The sequence below is a fragment of the Lepidochelys kempii genome, chromosome 3, assembly GCF_965140265.1.
Source record: "Lepidochelys kempii isolate rLepKem1 chromosome 3, rLepKem1.hap2, whole genome shotgun sequence".
NCBI classification, from domain to species: Eukaryota; Metazoa; Chordata; order Testudines; family Cheloniidae; genus Lepidochelys; species Lepidochelys kempii.
In genome coordinates this window covers 29,888,209-29,909,352 of record NC_133258.1, presented here as the reverse complement: position 1 = coordinate 29,909,352, position 21,144 = coordinate 29,888,209, and the positions used below count along the sequence as shown (strand labels likewise).

General features: G+C 39.7%; 1 protein-coding gene across 3 annotated transcripts in view; it reads right to left on the bottom strand.

Annotated features, from left to right (window-relative positions):
* Positions 1-21,144, bottom strand: part of NOL10 (nucleolar protein 10) — a 99,016-nt gene that overhangs the window by 16,299 nt on the left and 61,573 nt on the right. For all 3 annotated transcript variants that reach the window (XM_073336019.1, XM_073336020.1, XM_073336021.1), the window contains 6 exons: positions 12,349-12,475; positions 8,278-8,357; positions 8,038-8,136; positions 6,940-7,026; positions 4,424-4,597; positions 3,782-4,029 (listed from right to left, as the gene is read on the bottom strand). In XM_073336019.1, coding sequence (XP_073192120.1) covers positions 3,782-4,029; positions 4,424-4,597; positions 6,940-7,026; positions 8,038-8,136; positions 8,278-8,357; positions 12,349-12,475 — 815 coding nt within the window. The remainder of the gene's footprint in view (positions 1-3,781; positions 4,030-4,423; positions 4,598-6,939; positions 7,027-8,037; positions 8,137-8,277; positions 8,358-12,348; positions 12,476-21,144) is intronic.

The window sequence follows — 21,144 nt, the reverse complement described above, 5'->3', positions numbered from 1 at the left end:
ATATGCTTCAGAATGCTCCTGTCCTGAGAATCCTTGAATTTATGAAGAAATTTTTAAGTATACACCAATTCTTCAGAAGTTGGGCTTGGAGCAGCGCTGAGTCAGGAACTTGACAAAGAAACACCCAGTTTTATATAAGTCATAAACTGTTTCCCCAGGAACATTATACAACTATAGAAAAAACGCTTTGCCATTAAGTGGGTAGTGGAGGCATTAAGGTACTTAATTATGTTGGTCACAGACCATCATTCTTTAAATTGGTTAAATCAAATCAAAGACAAACATGCCAGAATCACCAGATGGTACATGCCACTACAATCTTTCCAATTTTCAGTACATTGCTTAAGGAGTCAGGATAAAAGTGCTGAGCATTTATCATGCTATAGGGCCAGTAGACCTCTCTTTAGGGCTAGTCTTCTTTACAAAATTCTACCATGTGCAAACATGGTTCTAAATAATAAAGCTAGCTGACACTATGATGATTGTGCCTTTATGATAAGCACAGACCAGGACAAATCATGCTTTGCATCAGATCAGCTATATGGTATTATAAACTGACAGCAGCTGATAATTTAAGGTTTTGGAAGAGTTTGGGGAGTACCCTATGTGCAATCTGAATGCTTCTTGACTGAGTGTAAATGGGATCACTCTTCACAGAACTCGTAATTTAAACATTTTTTTCCGCGGAGAAAGAATTTCACGTGACATGACAACAGCAGTTCACTGAAAAAGGAAAAGGATGCGATGTGCACTCTAGTCCACTTCACTTGTTTAATTATCCTATTTCTTCTTCATTTCATTTGCTATCACGTCACTATGTCTTATTTGTGTTTTGCCTAAACCCCACATGGTGGAATCATGTCTTGTTTTACGTTTGTAAAACGTCATGCCCACTGGTAGTACAATAGGCACTTTTTTCAAACGGCAGTGTTTTTAAAGTCTACTCAGTTTGTCATCACTGGTACTCCTTTATCCCATGAAGAGATCTACAGTATTTGCTGTCAATTTTCTCCTCTACAACAGAAAACAAATATACCCACATGCACACAGACACACACCCAACCACCCATCCACACAGAAGATTCTTTACTCTACTTAATTTCCACAGTAATTTCTTTCCTGCTGTGTTGCACTGTACTAATTTCTTCTGAACTTTTAAGTCTTATCTAGAGCTGACTTTAGCTTGTTAACTGAATCTTTCAGTCTGCTTGCTTACAGTTAAGGTTCCCATCTGTTTGTGATTGCTCCTCAGTCATTTCATTTAAGATCAAGGAAGCATCTGAAAGTTTCTTTCAGTGGGACAGAACACCTTAATCAGAGGTCATTGCGTGCACTTACAAAACAGTAGGTTGGCAATAGTGAAACGTGCTTCCATTTCTGCCCCTGTTGCAATGGAAATCAGAGCACATGCCACCTGATCACAATTTGTTCTCCTTTTCAGATCATTGGCTGAAGTAGCAAAACAAAGATGCACACAATCCACTCCCCTCTGACAGAGCACCCGGTGACCTTACACTACAATCTGTATGCCTCTGAAAAACTCAAAAGGGCACAAAAGCAGCCCCATCCCCTGGAATGAAAAGAAGGAAAACAGCCAGGAGCAAGTAAACTGAAAACTTAATACGTAAGCTGAAGAAGATTCTAGATAAGGAGTTGAAGCATCCAGAACATGTACGCTGAATAAAGATATGAACACAAACCTGCTGTGTGTAAAATTTGCTAATAAAAAGTGAGCAGGGAAAATGCGAGCAAACCTGCAGAACAGACAAAGGTTAAAGTACTAATCTCAATTAGGATTTATAATATGGTGCCCAAGATGTGTATGTCACTTTACAGACAGACCATGTAGATTGTTGGTCTCTTCCCAAGGTTCTTTAACCTGGCCTCCAAGTGCATAGATTTTTGAGCACTGGCCTCTTCACACATGTTGATAACATTTACGAGCAAAGAACCCCCCCATATGCATATGAACTGCAGAGTTTTTATGATGCTGTGTGTTTGTTTTAGATAGCACTCCATAAGAAAATTGTTTCTCGTATTGTTTTCTATCTTAGGGATTTCTATAGTGCTTACAGTAGAACCCAAAGGTTGATATTACAGAACCAATTTTATAGTTTAAAAAAAAACAAAAACAAAAAAACAGGTCCTAGAGGTTTTGGGTTCAGTGTTTCCTTTCAATGCACATCACTGTGTTACTTAACTATTTCTAAAATGCCCATCAACATGCAGCTGAGTGACAAAATGGTACCTTGACAAATCTGCCCAATCTGAACAGTAGCAAAATGATCATCAGACATTAGGATGGATGCATTTGTTCACTATTTGTATAGGAAATGTTTTGGCATGTATAATCGCCCTCTTGTTATAGCATTCATTCTAGTCAGAGCTATGCTGAGCACTTGGCATGCTGTGACATATCTATCTCAGCAGCTGCTGTCTTTCAAGGCTTCTTAATTAGTTTCAGCACAGCTCTCCAATTAATAAAATTGTAATAAAAGTCTGATTTTTTGAAATGCTGAAGATATCTAAGTGAGATCAATGAGAATGTGTGGCACTAAACACCTGGAAAATCAGGACACTTTCTGTCATCTCTAAAGGACAGAAATGCTCTAGATACAGAATCCTACTTTTTTAGCTAACAGCTGAGTTAAAGGATACAAACAAAATTGTATTTAACACGTCTCCTGTCATGAGGCAAGGAAGGAGGAAAAAAAAAACAAGGAGGCAGCTTAGTGGGTTATAGATAGTTGCAAATAAGCCATAAATCCAGTGTCTCTATTCAGTCCATGATTTTTAATGTCTCCTTTCACCCCTATGACTAGAAAAGTGTCAACTGGCCACTTCGCCTTGAATGCTCCCTTAAAATGTGTGCTTACCTGCCCCCCACTGGGGGCTGCCCTGGGCCCTGCCCGCCTCCCCCACCAAATATTCCTCCAAGTCCCCTAGGGGAGTGCAACCCACTATGCTAAACAACCTGTTCCAACTTGTGTTTAGCTGTGACACTCTCAGTCCTTTCCCCAGGCCTGAAGAAGAGCTCTGTATCAGCTCAAAAGCTTGTCTCACTAACAGAGGTTGTTCCAATAAAAGATACTGCCTCTCCCACCTGGTCTCTCTAATATTCTGGAACCAACAAGGCTAGAACAACACTATATACAAACAAAATATGAAACTCAGACAAAATATTTAACCATGGCTTTTAGCACTGCAAGGAGAAAGCCTGGAGACTAGAACTCTGACAACTAAAATAGATTATTTTTTATAGAATCCAGACATTTTGGACCTATGTAGGTCAAAACATGTTTTTACTGTCCCTGCCCAGCAAAGAGAGGTTTACTTTGTAAGCACGGAGAAATCATGGGGTACTCTATGTTTTCTAATGGGGAGAGATCACACAGGGTGAAATTGTAAGCCCCTTTATTCACACTGGTGAACTGATACTCACATGGAGTAGTCCCACTAACATCAATGGGACTATCTATATGAGAAACTTCTCACCAGTGTGGGGTAAGGGCCTCCCAATCTAGTTCAAAGTATCCAACCCTTACTCTTTTCCCTTAACGTAAGGCACAGGGAATACACATACCACATTCACATAACAAGGGAATAAGAGATGAAATGAGTGTCACTTCAAATTATGCCCCCTCATTACAAAAAAGTCTAGCTGTAGAAACTGCTTCCAGGACCATTGTGCCTGCTAAATAAAATAACCTGGGCCCCCATAACAAAAAGACAGTTGCGAACAAGCCAACCAAACGTCATTAAACTGAAGTGTTAGTCTTACTTCATTAACTTTTGCTTTTTGGCAGAGTCCTTGAAGCTTCTGAATTCCTCCCCTGTTTTAAGCTCAAGGAATTGGGGTTTCAACGTTGTTTGCTGACCCTCCTTGAACCTTTCCTGCCGTTTTACTTTTTCCTCTTGGCGTAGAAGTTTGCGCTGTTTCCTGACCTCTTCAACCCAGCCTCTCTCATCATCTGAAGTCTCAGAACTTTCTGCATCACTTGGTTTCCCTTCTGGCTCTTCCTCCTCTTCCTGCAGACAAAAATAGTTACTCTAAGGAACCATTAACTGATTCTTTTAAAAACTATTTGCCCAATTAGAGTACGTGACAATCTCTACATATGTCCAATTTGAAGAAAACTAGAATTCTAATCCATTAACCAAATACAGCATGCAGAGTAAATGCTAATTACATCCACAGACACACTATGTGATAGATATAACAATAAATTAGTATATTTAGACATTAATATTAATTTAATATTAAGTTACGTATATAAATCTTAATCACACTCATTTATAGACAAATTGATAATTTTCCATTGTTTTCTTCACCTTTCTAAGGTCCATAAAAGAAAAGCCTGAATGCTTGTAATAAAAAACAAAGAACTAGAAGTAATCCTAACCTAGAAGGAAAAAGTTTTACCTGCTCTTGTGCTTCTTGCTGTTCTAAAATCTTTAGTTTCTTCTTTCTTTTCTCACTTATTTTAGAAACGAGTGGATTAAGCAGCCTAAATTCTTCACTCTTCTCATCCACCTGGAAATCTGGGTTCTCAAACATGACTTTGAACCGGTCATCAGTGAGAATGTTAGGCAGATTCTACAATGGAGAAGAAAAACAATAGTTACAAAATTTTGAAACAAATGCTGGTACAATGATTTAAAACGTAAAGCTCATTCAATTACTACTCAGGTTTAATTAAGCAAGAAAAGACAACTAGATATAGGTATTGATTGCTTGGTTCTCCCAGACCATTTACATCAAGATCTGTTCAATTTATCTATAGTATGGTTTTACTATTTTCATATAAATCACAAAAACTATTCTGACACATCTGTTAACAATACATATTCTGCTATTCAAACTATAGGAACCTCAGGTCCAGTGTTTTATATTTCAAGGTAAGTGTCTATTAGAGCTGGTCAAAACTCCAACTTTCCAGTTCATGGGAAATTCTGACTTTTAAAATTTGAAATTTCTTTTTGGCACGATAATTTCATTTGGGAATTTCAAATATTTATTTTAGAATTTATTTTATGTTTTTTCTTCATTTTTACATTATGTTATGACATGTCATTATGCACTACTACTGCTGAGATGACAAAATAGTTAAAAAAATAGTCTATTTTTATTTTTGAAATCATTAAGGACAGGTGCTTAGTACTGAGACAGGATATCTCCTTTTCTAGATCTAAGAGTCCTCTGTGTCCTAATGAAACCGTTTGACACAAAAAAAAAGTTTCCATGAAACCAACTCTAGCATCGATAATGTGTTGAATATATGTGAACTTGGACATTCCTCTGCATCCGTTAGCTAATCAGCCATGTTTACAGGTGGAGAAAACTGCTTGACCAGGATGGTTCCATCACATATGAAACACTATTCCTCAGAGATACATTTCCATTCATATTTTATAAGACTGCTTTAGTATCAAAAATATTTACAACTCTCCCCCCACAATGGTTCTATGCATCCTGCATACTTTCTCCCTCCCCCTCACCAACCAATCCCAAACATAGCAAGGAAAGACAATTTTGTCTGTCTCATTAAAGGGCCTAATGCTGCAACACTGGAGCCAATGGTAGTTTTGCCACTGACTTTACTGGACCCAGGATCAGGCACAAGGAATTTATAATTTCAGCTAGTATTAATATGCTTCATATTAAAGATTTCCTCAAGACTTTTTTCCTTTAATAAAAAAAAACAAAAAAAACCACCCTTTTGCCTGATGCAGCTGCAAAATTTCTACCAGGAGGGCTCTCTATGGTCCAACTATTTGTTTTCACAGCTGCTTAGAAAGGAAAAAACATAAAAGGGGATAGGTTTAAATTAGAGAAGCTTAGTATCTACAAATGTCTGGCTAATGGTCTAATCTAAAAATAAACAGCAGAACAAACAAAAACTAAATCACCTGTCCTTGGTAAAATCCTTAATATTGTTTCAGGGAAATATTCAGAACCTGTATTTTTATATGGCATTTTATTTCTACTTTAATGCACAGTGTATAATATATATCTCCAAACAAATATACTATGAAAGTAAAAGCTGAGACTTTTGATAGATGCTCAGAAAGTTTGCAGTGAAGACTCCACCACCATCATCTACCTCTTCACCCCTTTCTCTCTTCCTACCATCCCACTTGCCAGCCAGAAACTCTCACCTGATCAGACACCACATGAACCGTATGTTTTTTCTGCTAACTATATGAATTCCAGTGCTCTTCTGTTGTAGCTCAGTCACCCTTCTCATCTATATAAAGTAAAGGGAGTCTCTGCTGCATATCAGGAGGGTGTCAGGGCAGATTTTATATGGCCCATGTTGGAAAGAGCCATCAAAAGGTGTTACACAGCTCCACCATTGGTTTGCAATATGCTATTTTTCTCTTCCACCAGATACTAAACATTTGTTCAGACCTGCCTGTATCTAAAACATATATGGCATTTTCAATATCAATTGTACAAGAGTTACTGTTGCATCAGAGTGAACAAAGTACAATATTTACACTGTTCGCTCTTTGGGACAAGAACTGTCACATCCTATAATATGGACAATGCCTCGCACATTGGGGGGGGGGGGGGAAGAAGAGAGAGAGAGAAGTAAGTAAGAAGGTAGATAGGTTTATTTCTTTGGATACTCTACTAATCAAAAGTTAGAGTGTTTTTGGACTCTCCGTCCCACCTCATCTCCACAGCAAGTGCTTCCCCACTATAGGTTTGTTATACAATTGGCCAGATGTTATCGCACTGTATTCCTGATTCCCTAGCACTGATGAATTCCACTGGAAAGCCACCTATTTAGAAGATTCAGTGTATGATCATCTAAAAAACAAAGGAACACTGACCTACGAATCTGCCTAACCATTTATAATAATGAACACAAGAACAATTTATTATCCTGGTGCTTCTGTAGAGTTTTGGACACCTCCTACATAAAGTCTTACCTTTTGTTTCTTTTTTCTAGTAGGCTGCTGTTCCTCTTCCTCTTCAATCAGCTTGAGTGCCAAGTCTTTATTAACCTTTGGAAGTTTCTAATGAAAAAAAGGAAATGTAGAACTCATCAGTATATTATTCTTTCGTGCCCAAGAAATTTTGGCTACACTACACATTTGACAATCATGAATTTAGTTCCAAGGACAAAAATAATCTCTACCATCTCTACTTTTTTCCTCACTGTGATCACAAAGTTCAACCCAAATTAATGAAAAACTGGATTTACCCATCCAATACAGTTACAGGCATTATTATAAAAAATGTTTAACCGAACAGCTTCCTAAGACCTAAGCACAGAATCAGTCACGGGACTATTCCCTGTCAAGTTAATAAGAAAGGTCAAGGTCCCCAAAGCAGTACTGAGTCTTCTGGCAAATGGCATACCATGTATTCACCTTCTAATTGTTGACTGCGAAGCCATATCATGGTTTCAGAAGAGGTCATTCATCTGCCATAACCACAGGGCAAAAGCAGTGTTAACACAGCACCTAGAAAGCTGCAGAAGCTGTATATTCTCTCTGATCACTAGTCCAAAGGAATTGGTAGGGTTGTACTTAAATGCTGAAGCATCTTTGGCCTTGGCAGGGATAAGATATCAGGACAGATAGTTAGGGGGGGAGTTTTTGGGTTTTTTTGTATGCTGAGCAGATTTGATCTGTAAAGCCTTGATAAACAAACATGGAAGCCCATGATACCATTTTCAACAGTCACTTTTCAGGGCATAACTGCATTTTAAGGATCTGAGTCATTTGGTAAACCTCCAGTTTTACATGTAGAAGTAGAAAAAAAGTGCAAGCTTTATGCCTTGAGTAGTCTGGGGAAGTTCTGAAGCATGACAAGACTAAAGTGTCCATTTTCTTCTACTGCTTCATCTCAGGTTTCTTTTAATCAAATTGGGTTCCATATACATGGTAACATCAACAAACTCATGTTTGAGGCGAAACACCATAAACTCCTAATCCAGTTACAGCTCTGTGGTGTAGTTATTTTACATTATTCCATATGAACAATTTTCTCTAAAAGTTTAATCATCATAAATAGGATTCTACCTTTAGTTGAACTCTTTGTGCACGTGTTTCTTCTATCTTCTGTCTAATTTTCTCTTTTCTATATTCCTCGTAGGCAAATGGATTGACCATCATTTTCACCTTTTAAACACAAATAGAAGGCATTAAAGAAAGGAAACAAATAATGAAGGAGTAAATATATAAATTAGTAAATATACAGTATACATAATGGCAAAAATGTACCAAAATAAGGATCAGCCTTAATGAATTAACCTTATTTACCTTGTGATACAGTCGTATGTCCATGAAAAAGCCATGCATATACGCTCTGAGTAGTGGTGATCCAATGAGATGGGCAAGGCCTGGGGGTGTTTGGGGGGGGGGGGGGGGGAAGAGGTGGAACAAAACAAAAACAAAACAGCATAATGTTATCAGAGGACTTCAAAGGAGAGTAGGATATAGGAAATTCTCCCAATTAAGCTGACTGAATACTTGACTAAAGCAAAACAACGGTACTGATTTGAAAGTATCAAAATTACCCATATTCATGTCCATTCTATAGAGACGGTAGCACTACAAACCATTATGTTAAGCTAGCAAAGTACTTGAGCAGCTCCACAACAGAAATAGTCTTTTCTTTTCGCTGCAGTAAATGTTTACTGCACACTTTTTAAAGATGCCCACTAGCCCACAATCTATGGATAGTTTACCAAGAAGCATTATTTGTGAGGAGAGAGCTTTCTGAAGGTATGTACGTGTTTGATATACACATTTGAATTACAGGTTTTGGTGTGGCATACTGATGTTTTAATTAAGAGTTTTTGCCCTGGGTCACTACCTTTGAAGAAGGGGTATGCTGAAAGATATAAATACAGCACGGATATAGATACCACAGCAGTTCATAAAACTGTTACCCTAGGCCCTAACCTAAAGAAAGAATGAAAATCTCCAAATGGGAGAAGATTGTGAGAGTATTTATCTTCAGGCAGCTCTGTATAGTTGAGAAAAAGGAGAACTTTTCTTTAAAGCAAACATTACCTACAGATCCAATAGTTCCAGAAATTAATAAATCTTGGCTAAAAGACAATTTCAAAAATAAGAGATTTACCCTGAGTTTCTCTCTTATCTCCCAAACTAATTTTGTTTTTAAAAACAAGACACAGGCATCATCTTTGAGAGGAAAATGTGACTGAGTTCAAAAAATAATGCTATCACTGTAAAACATGAAATTAAATTTTATAAACTTGATTGCTACTAGTCATAGAAGGGACTTAAACTTATACAGATGTATAGCTCCGAAAGACGCTACATCAATTGACATCTAATGATACAAAACAGTAATACCTGTAAGTTCTAGGTGCAAGATGCCCCAATAAACCTGATTTGTCAATCCTAGGTGAATTTGGTTTAGCTTCTGCAGGTTAATGAAAATCCCAAACTGCAGCTTAGTTGCTCAAAAGGGACATTCTGAACCCTCTCCAAGTTCACAGAAGAATGGTCTTTTGGTTAAAACACTGGACTAGGTCTTAGACCATGTCTACACTACCACTTATGTTGCTCAGGGGTGTGGAAAAAACAACAACCCTCAGTGACATACATTTTGCCAGCATAAGTGGAAGCGTGCACAGTGCAACATAGCTGTCGCTGCTCACTGGGGGTGGTTTAATTATGTCGACAGGACAGCTCTCTCTCATCGGCATAGAACAGCTAAGTGGGAGATCTGACAGTGGCGCAGCTGCATGGGTACAGCTGTGCCACTGTAAGCTCTGTAGTGTAGACACAGTCTTAGAGATCTGATTCTATTCCTGGGCCTACCACAAACTTTTTGTATTATGCTGGTCAAGTTGCTAAGATCATGTCTACACTACAAGCGCTATAGCAGCGTAGCTATGGCACTGTGGCTATGAGACTGTAACCCTGTAGTGTAGACAGAGACTACAGTGATAGAAGGGGTTTTTACCATAGCTGTAGGAACTCTAGCAATAGCAGGTATGTCACTGGAAGCATTCTTCTATACCCTAGCTGTGTGTGCTCCAGGGATTAGGTTGGCATAGCTACAGGACTCAGGACTGGGGATTTTTCACAACCCTGAGCATTGTAGCTATGTCAACCTAAGTTTCCAGTGTAGACCAGACATTAGTTTGTGCCTCAGTTCCCCATCTGTTTTAAAAAAAAAAAAGGGGGGGGGGGCTAGGGGGGATAATACCTGCCTATCTCCCAGTGATGTTATGAAGGTAAAGCGTTATGGGTGGTGTATACATAAAAAAAGCCCATAAAAATAAGTTTCCATTGACAGCTGTATGAATTTCATTGTATAAAAGTCCAAAATATACTCCTTACTGAGGATACCATTTGCAAGTGGATTCCTTTATCAAGGTACTTACTATGGCCTCAGCACCACAGTATCTGAGCATCTCATAAGTATTTAAAAGTAGAAACAACTTCTCTTCCTTTCCTGTGTTTCTCATTGTGTGGCTAAGGGGTTCTCGCAACAAATTTTTTGGCGGCCTCACAGAGTGGCCACCAAGGCAGCACTGACGCTTTTTCCTAAAATACTTGATTAACTTCAGGAAAAACAAATCCATAGCACATATACACATCCACACCACTGTAATTTATTTATGTAGGGGATTTTTTGCAGACTCAATAATAAAAATATTACAGTGAAAAGTGATATTTGTATGCTCGTTAATATCACTTTTCTCAGCAAGTCTCAGAACAAATTAAACCCTGGATTGGGGGTGGGTTGAGAGTCAGAGACAGAGGCAGTGGGGGTCTGGGGTGATGGAGGGGTGGATGCAGGGCCAGGAAGACAGTGGGGTCCAGGGGCGATGGGGAGAGGGCATGGATGAGAGAGAGGAGGGTGGGTGGTGAGCCCTGCAGCTGGAACTGGGGATAGGCACCTGCTGCCGTGCAGCTGGGAGTCAGTGACCGTGGACAGAGCAGGAGCTGCATGGCAGAGGCAGGGCATTGGAGCAAAGTGCCAGTACCCGCCACCACGTGGCCAGAGCCTGAGGCTGCGTGGTCGGATGTGGGGGTCAGTGCCCACCGCCACAAGGCGAAAGCCAGCACCCATTACTGCGCACCTGGGACCGTCGCACCCCCAGGGCCGGGGATTGGTGCCCAGAGCGATGCCTGCTGCCACGCAGCTGGCACTACAGGTCAGCACCCAGGGTCAGCGGCCAGGACTGGGGGTCGGAGCACGTGGCCGGGGATTGGTGCCCAGGGCCAGCAGCTGCTGCCAGGGTCAGGGGTCGGGGCACTGGGCCGAAGCCGCATGGCCGGAGATGGGGATTGGAGCCTGCCGCCGCGTGGCCAGGGGTTGGAGCCTGAACTGAAGCCCCATGGCCGAAGGCTGGGGATGCATGGCCAGAGTTGGCAGTCAGCACCTGAAACCCTGCAGCTGGAGACAGGTATTGGCACCTGAAGCCCCATGCCTGGAGCCCTGGTCCACACAGCGAGGCTCCCTAAGTCCCGCCACTGGAACCTGCCTCCCAAGCACCTCAGGGCTGAAGCCTGAGGCCTGGTCTATGCTGTGGAAGAGGGAAGGAGGGTAGCTAAGTTTGTCTAAATTACGCAACTTCTGCTACGAAAATAGCGTAGCTGAAGTTGACGTACTTAGAGCTACTTACCGTGGTGTCTTCACTGCGGTAAGTCTACTGCTGACGCTCTCCCGTTGACTCTGCCTTCGAGTCTCGCTTCGGTGGAGTACTGGAGTTGACGGGAGAGCGCTTGGCAGTCGATTTATTGCATCTTCACTAGATGCGATAAATCGACCCCCACTGGATCGATCACTCCTGAGGTAAGTGTAGACATGCCCTAAGTCTCATTGTTCCCCCCCCAAGTAGAGAACTCATCGTGCTCCTGCAACATTGTGCACCACCTGGGCAGGGCTGCGCATCCAGGAAGAACAGGGAAGGAGCTGGGAAGGGACGATGCTTTGTCTCTCCCCCGCATCACCGCTCTTCCTGGCCACAGGGGTGGCTGCATGCCGCCATTTGAGAAACGCTGGGCTAAAAGAACCTCAAAGCACTTCCACAGACACACTAAATCACTGTACATCAACCTTCTCCTTAGGAGACAAGCTGTGAGCAAAGGTTCTCATTAAATTGACAAAGATTACCACCAATTAGGGCAATCAGGACTGGCATGTTAGAAACAGCGGCAAGAGTTAGGAAGAACTACTTTGAGTAACTTTCTAACAGTCCTTTTATTGCTATACAGCACACCCAAACTTCAGACCTGCAACATGCAGCAATGTGAGTGCTTTAAAACTGAACAAGGAAAAGAGGACAAGAAACACACACATACACAAAGAAAGGGTGGGGTGTGGGGGGGTCTCTTAAATTTTACCTAAATTTTCAAGGTCTTTTCTGGTAACAAATTTGTAATCATCATAAACTGTGCTCTCCGGATTCTCCTCCAGTTCTTCTGTCAAGTTGTCCAAGAATGAGCACCATCTCGGGGCAGGACCTAAAACCTGTAGGCATGTTAAGAAGAGTTCTGAATTTATACATGCACTCAAAAGATAAAAGCACAGCCAGCTCCTCACATCTGCTGCTCTACTGCAGTATGAGAGTAAATAAACAACACTGAAGCCAAATATGCTTAGACATCATCTTGAGAGCACAGCACAGTCAAACCTACTGCTTGTAGTACAAACAGAAATAATCCTGTATACTTTTTGACAGCACTATTGTTACAATCTAGGTAATTTAATCTAAGTCAACAATTTAGAGGCTTCTAGTTTAATTACTTCAAAATGTGACAAATTGAGCTGATTATATATTAAAAGCCAAACATGATGGATAGTTTTGAACTTACCTAATAATGCTAGAAATCAAACAAATCTTTTACACTCAGCTGGATCTTGAATTTATTAGCTCACTGGGCAATTATGTTAAATCCCATTTTGACCTGTTCATGTAATTAAGATGCCTGTGCGCATTTCACATACTTTCATTCGAGGAAAAGCACACTGTTGTGAGCTGGTAATTGGAAACATTTAAAAAATTTAAATACTCAATGTGTGAGATCTGAACTCAGTTTTGCTAGACTATCAATGTACTTTCAATTCATGCTTCCTCCTCCCAAAAAGCATGTATTAATTTTTTTTTTTAACACCCCTCACTTTTTCCACTGCTGATACGAATCCTTCTCAATCTTGATGCATACAGTCACAGCCACTGTGCTGAGCCTATTATTTTAGTAGGCGTGCTAGCTCTGTGGAAAAAAGGTCAACATGAAGGTCCTCTCTCCAGGGGGAAAAATGGAGAATCAATGGGAAGCTTGGGATGTAAGGGAGGTCACTAACTCCAGCAGAGTGGAACTTTTAATAATCCATTTTCTTTTTTGTTCCATCATTACTAATATGTGAAATGGGAGAAAAAAAGTCGCAATAGATACGGCAGTGGATGCAGTTCAAAAGAAATTTTTAGGCAACATTTGATAATGAAATACATATAATTTGTTCTTAATGAGAAGACTGCATTACACCAATAAGGATCTCTCAAAGTCTATGGTGACAAGACACTCTGCTCCAATTAGAAAAGTGTAATTTCCCTTTTTAAAAATGTATTTTCTTCAAATAACTATAGTTGCCTTAAAATAGCAGTATTGTATTCCACACCATAACATTCAAATTTATTCAACAACATTTAAACGCCCCTGATGCAATATTTCCTTCATCGAGAAAAATGTCGGGCAGATTTAGCACGGTTTCCTTATTTTGTTTAATCTGCTCTATTAACTGGCTTTATATATATCCTTTGCAGTTTAGAAATTTGCAGCACTATCTTTTAAAGTCATAAGAAATAAGAATAAGGTCAAACTGTGATCAAAGTTGGCAACCACAACAAACATGGCAACTGGAGATGTACACTGGCATCATTAACCACGCCATTCGTTTTACCCAGATTAGCTCTTTCCTCGGAAGATCACAATTAACTTGTCTCGGACAACAGAAACAGCTGCCTACTTAATCAATAAGGTTGGATTAACCAAATCTCCATGGCTGTCTGAACAGCAGTAACCACTTGACTAACATGGGTAACATTCAGAAAAATCTTACAGTCATCATTCCTGTCAGACATTTTTTCCTCCTTTTAGATCTTAAACATCTCCAATTATATTTCCTGTTTTTTCCCTGCTTCAAAGCTAAATGAAAAGCTTTTAATAAAACTAGATTTCAGTCAACTGAGTACAAATGTTCCAGTCTTTCATGCTAATTCAAATGGTCACTGCTAAATGTTGCTTCATTACCATAGCTAAAAGAAAGGATTTTTCCTAGTCATATGTTTTGTGGTTACCTACATTCTTGTTTTGGATACAATTCTATTCACTTTTTTTTTTCTATGTTACTGCTGAGAAATATTTTCTTTCATCATGATCTTAGTCTGTCTCCTGAAGAGTCTTTGAAGTAAGTGGAGTTCTTAACTCATGTATATTTGAATCCCACAGAAAACTAGCTCTTCATAACATCTTGCTGTCACGTTGCTTTAACAAATGCAAGGTTCCTGCTTGTCACTTGGACAACTTTTTAAAAAAATAGCTATCATCCATTGCTACTACACCACATCCTCAGGCTGTGTCCAACAAAATTTAAAAACTACAAATTTATCCATTAAAGCACAGGTTATTTCAGATGCACAGTGAGCTCCAAAGGACATCTTGAATACAGCAGAATCTCAGAGTTACGAACACCTCAGGTATAGAGGTTGTTCATAACTATGAAATGTTCGTAACTCTGAACAAAACGTTATGGTTGTTCTTTCAAAAGTTTACAACTGAACATTGACTTAATACAGCTTTGAAACTTTATGCAGAAGAAAAATGCTGCTTTTAAGCATATTAATTTAAATGAAACAAGCACAGGAACAGTTTCTTTACCATGTCAAATCTTTTTTTTTAAAGACTCTGTTTTATCTAGTTTACATTTAACAGTACTGTATCTCTAAATACAGATATTCTTTTATTAGTTTTACCACTTTTGTTTCTCCCCTAAAGCCCTCTGAAACGGAATTCCTGCCCATCCTCCCTTTGCTTTACAGCATATGTTCCATTTTAATAAATTTATAGCAGTTTTATTTTCCTCTTTAACTGTTAATTCCTTTCCTCCTCTTATTTCCTCTCTCCGTTAAAACACATTACATTCGCCTCCCCTCTCTTCCAGCAACCACTCAAACAGCCTTGGCCTTTCCATCTCCACAGGGCCCTAGGCACCATTAGAGAGTTTCTATGCTTCTCCTATTCAGAGACAAATCCTCCCCTGGCACAAACACATAGACTATTGATGGGTCAGCAAGTGTTCTGGGAGCTGAGAGGGTCTGACTGTCCAGTTCCCTATTACCAATGCCACAGCCAGGGGAACAGAGACTCCTTCCCCACCTGAGAGATCAGGCTTTGCACTGAGAGAGGTTAAGCAGGAGGACTGCCTAGACTAAGTGGTTAATATGCCTGCGAACCAACATGAAGATACATAATTCTACAAAATCCAAATGGAGAAAAATGCATTGAAATTTGCAATTAGGTCAAGAACAGGATAGCTGATGCAACTGCAGATACACAAAGAAATGAAAACAATGTGATGAAACTAGACTCAAAGTAGAAAGTTCCCAGTTGTACAATATTAACAAATGACATTTCTAATCTGTTAAAATGACAATTTTAATAAAGTTAGCAAATTGTAAATCACTGAGCCAGTACACGTTTAAATTCATTTTTTATTCGTGTTCTATATTTCTATAAACATAGAAATTTCAAAATCACTAGCAATATTCATCAAGAAGTGGAAGATTTTCAAAGGCACAAAGGGAAGTTAGGCACCAAACTCCAAGTGAAAAATCAATGAGAGCCGGACACCTAAGTTTCCCCCCTACAGTCTAATATGGACAAAATTATCTAGCCATTACGTCTCTGATTCACCAGGCAAAGATGCAAAAATCAACAGACAGTGCCTAGTTTTCCTAGTCCACATTATAGTGTTTGGGCAAAGAATTCTCTCAGCTTTTTCGTTGTTAACACAAGACAAAGTGTAATGGGTCCTCTATTACTGAAATGTTCTGAGATGTTCAACTAAGTTTTAAATATGCCTAAAACTTATTCAAACATTAATTATAAAAGGGAAAAAATTTCTGGTGGGATTAACCTCCCCAAAAAGACTTACTGTAAATTACATTTTTTTTTTTTTAGATTTACTATTCTTTGTATTTTAAAGGGCAATTAAACCAACACCAAGAGAATGATATTGTAATACAAGAGCCTCATGTGGTACAGCTCTCATACAATGCAACTGTTAATCTATGTTGTTGTAGATGAATTTAAAGAAAGTGTATGAAATCCCTGCGGACCTCTCCTGATAATACCATGCTGTTGTCATCCCATTAACATTCCACTAAAGTTAATGAAATGTTAGGCTATACCAGATATTATTTCAAAAGCACAGCACGTTCTTGCGAACCTGTATTTGGTACATTTGATAGCAATTGAGCAGTTAAATACTGTTTAATTAGTCAGTTCCACAGCTTCATTTGAACCATAGAAACAACAGAACCAATCCCAAAAGGTGCTGAACTCTCTAAACTCCTATTGATTTCACAAGGAAGTTGAGGGTGCTCAGTACCGCACAAGATCAAGCCCTATGAGATAAACAGAATAAAGTTGACTTTAAGAAGGGGACAGTACTATGTTAAGTATCAGTTTGATGCAGTTTATGAGCCCAATCCCATGCAACTGAAATTAACAAGAGTTTTCAAAGGAAGCAGAAGTTTCTATAAAAAGTTCTATTTTATCAAATGCCACATTATAGGAACCTAAAGAGAGTTTATAGTGGAATTACCAAATTGTAAATGGGATGCTAGAAATTGCAGTAAGTCTTCCCACGGCACAAAAAATATTTTGCACTATTTACCTACTGCAGTAAAAATATTAAAATATATATTTGCAAGCAGCAGAAATTGGATTTCCAAATGCAGTTATATAGTCTAAACTGCATTAAATTGCCCAGAAGGCAGAACACAAAACTAATTTGTAATGCTTCAAATTAACACTTCACATTTTACAAAACACACAAGGATATATGGGCTATCAAGTTATCAGTCAGTCAATCTTAGGATTCTTATTTTAGGTCAGTATTGATTAATGTGTAATCTTGTAAAACATCCATTTACTACTTTGTTATGGGTTCCACAGCACATAGAGTGGCGGCTTTACGGGTGGGATTCAAAAGGGGGACTTCAGTTCTTAACTGCCCATACAGGCGCCTAACTAACCCCCCTTGCATTGCATAGGGAGCCTGGGTGCCTAACATGGAGTTGTGAATTCCACTTGGCAACAGGGTGCTTAGACGGCAGGTGCTGCAATGCTCAGCCCACCCCACCCCCCCAGTAATTCCCACCTCCGCTGCCTAGTTAACACCATATCACTGTGCATATAACTTGCGTCTCCATTCTTCATATTAAATAAGCCTCTCTTTTAGGGGATTCCAAACTGGTTATTTACCTTGGAATGCAAGATCTCAGCCATGTGGCAAAACGGTATTAATGTATTTAAAAAATAAACAAAAATACAAATGCATCAGGTTTGAATAACTAGTTCAAACAACAAAGACAGCCTTTTACTACAGCTTGACTATGCAGTCAGACTGGTCTTGAACAGGCAACACACAAAATTATCTAATGGTGGTCTTCAAATTAAGGTGGAACAGAATTGTTCTTGGTTGGTCAGATTCTCCTTTATAGTAAGGTTATGTCTACACAGCAATGTAAGCCCAGGGTTCGAACTCAGGCTCAAGCCTAACCCTGCTCCATCATAAATTGTGCTAACCCAGGGATCGGACCCAGGGTCCCAGTACCCCTGCGGGTGGAGGGTCCACGCCTGAGTCAAGCTGGGACCCAGCGTTCAATCCCTATTGCTTTGCAGTGTTGGCACACAGCCACAAACAAATGCCTACAGCAACCACACTTTGGGAGGGCACTAGGAAGTCTGGGATGGGGGGAGGAGGGGACGGACGGACGGACTCAGACCCACATAATGCAGCATTGATGCTGGAGTCCCAGGTTTCAACAATTCCAAACCTGGGGTTACAAGTGAGCATAGACAGACACTCAAGCCCTAAGTTAGACCCAGGCTCTGCTAACTTGAATTCTACTAACCCTGGGCTTACACTGAAGTACAGACATACCCTATGGCCACTTTACATTGCTCTGGTAATGCACAGGGGTCTTAAAATGGATGCAAAAGTAAGACACTCTCATGGCAAGGCCTCTTCACACTCCCAGAATGTGGTTAAAAGGAGCCTTAGTGTAAATGAAAACGTTGCCCATTATGTTTGGGGGACACATTGAGGAAATCTTTTTAAAACAGAAGGTTCTCTAATAAAGGTGGATTTTTGTACAGTTTTTACTGTGTATTTAGCCTGACAGACTAGAATAGTTATGAAAGGTATATATTCTTTAGACTCCGACGGTGCAAGTTCATATGCCCATGCAGAGCCCTAGTGACTTCAACAGAGTCAATCCACGTATATGAGCTTACTGGATTAGGACTTTCATGCAAAACTTGTCTAAATGTATCTATATTTTTAATTAACATTAAAAAAATTACTTGTTAAATTTTCAGTAGGATGCACTTGTTAAAAAGGTTAAGTATGTCTAAATGGACACATAATTACACTTGCACATGGTTTCAGTAGTGCTGCTTAATTGCAGAGAGACTACAGCAAGCCTAAATGAGGGAGGAGAAACAAATGGGTGACCCTCAGGGTATGGGTGGCGATTTAAATGTGCAATTGCATTTTCATCATAATTAGTTCTCTAATTGCACAACCAAGTTTAGTCAATGCACTTGTATGAGTGATTAATTATGACTCACGTAAAGAGTACTATTTTTAATGTTTTCTTCTCTACTTCCTAATATTAGAGGTATCGATCTGAATGTGCAACAATTTTCCATCATCTGTATTGAAAAGGCAAGAGAAGGGAGAAGGCATTTTTACTTTAACACAGTAACTAGCCAAGAACAGATTTAAACAGGGAGGTAACATCCCGCTATCATGACCCTGGGGCAGTAGAGGGCACATGTAAAAAGACAGGCTGACCTTGGTGTGAAACAATGCATTGTGGAATATCAGAGGGAGGACTGAAATGTTAACACAAAATACAGACCACACAACCTTTCCCACACTAATTTAATTTTGAAATGAACTCAACCAACTTTCAACGTGAATTATCCAATTTACATTAACTAGCCAGTTAATTCAGAAGAAGAATTACATCGTGTGGATGCAGTCCACTTTAATTTATAAAATGGCAGTTAGTCTGAAATAAAACCAATATGCAAACAAGCCTTTAATGTTTCCAAGTTATATCTTTGACAGCATTGCTTTCTATTTCTTTTTAACTTTTTAGGCTGCAATTCATGGTATGGGTCTGACTTCAAGCACAGGAACAGCCTTCGTTCGCTACTTTGTTTAGTTGCGGTCTTAATGAGGGACAAAACAATCTTCTACTCATTTAGTGCAATGAGCCCCAACAGTTGGTCAAGGCATTTCTGTTTTCAGATACCATCAATGATCAGAAGGACTAGTCTTTTATTCATTTTCCATTAAATATTTTTCAACCATCTCATAATAATCTCTATAAATCCATCTCTCCCTATCTATGGTATAAATGATCAAAATCGCCATTCCAATCAAGAGTACCTCTGCAATCATATCATGATTGACCTCAAAACCCTGACACATCTGTGGTTCTAAATTCTCTGTCCTGCTACCCCATCTTTTTGGCACTGCTGAGTCAGGCTGCTCAGTAATTTTTACAAAAATCCAATAAAGTGTGAAATGTATGTTTCCATACTTCATTTATATTTACATTGTAGAAGGAAACAGAGGCCCCAAGGGGTCCCAGTATGAGATATCTCCATCACAGACACATAAGAAACTCTCCCTGTCCAAAAGAGCCTACAAGCTAAGAATCTTGTGGCTTTGTTAGCATATGTCTGACTGCATCTCATCTATAGCCCATATACAACACTTGTTACATTCATGCTCAGAATTTTGCAAAATCACATGGAGTAATAAAAATCAGATATCAACTGTAATTTGCTACCTTTGATTTCCACAGGCTCGTCCCTGATTTCTCTCAAATATGCTCTTTCCAACTAAATCTCTAAAACCAGATCGAACTCTGCAACGGTTACTTTGGCAAGTACTCCAAATTAGTTTAATGCAGCAACCTGCCTGAATAAGGGTTTGCGGGATTGGCCCCACGTCTCTCTCCCATAAATTTCTATTTTTTAACATCTCACATTCTCATCAGCCTCAATATCTGGGAGATTTAACACTATAACCATAATCACAGCTTCTCTTTAGTCAGCCAGGAGCACACTGGAACGCAGTTTTAAACAAGAAATCAGTTGCGGGAACCCCACATTTCACTTTTTGCAGCATACTACTGGCAGCAATATTGGTTTTCAGCCCATGTGAGCTTAGGTCAGATGGTCCCATAACTTTCCCATTATAAACGAGGGAACAATTCCAAATTGGATCGATTTGGATCTCAATCCAATTATGTCCAGTGTGTCTTAGCAGCCCTTTTAGGTAGATTATTTGTAAATCACATGCAGGAAACGGAACCAAACTTACTCTTCAAGGAAATGGACCTGCTGTGCCTGCATACTTTATTTTCTTCGGCCTGGTCTACACTACGAGTTTAGGTCGAATTTAGCAGCGTTATCGCGATTTAACCCTGCACCCATCCATACAACGAAGCCCTTTTTTCGACATAAACGGCTCTTAAAATTGATTTCTTTACTCCACCCTGAGGAGGGGATTAGTGCTGAAATCGGCCTTGCTGGGTCGAATTTGGAGTACTGTGGACGCAATTTGACGGTATTGGCCTCCAGGAGCTATCCCAGAGTGCTCAGTTGTGACCGCTCTGGACAGCGCTCTCAACTCAGATGCACTGGCCAGGTAGACGAGAAAAGGCTTGCGAACTTTTGAATCTCATTTCCTGTTTGGCCAGCGTGGCAAACTCACCTGCACAGGTCACCATGCAGAACTCATCCTCACAGGAGACCATGCAGTCCCAGAATTGCCGAAGAGCTCCAGCATGGACCAAACAGGAGGTACGGGATCTGATCGCTGTATGGGGA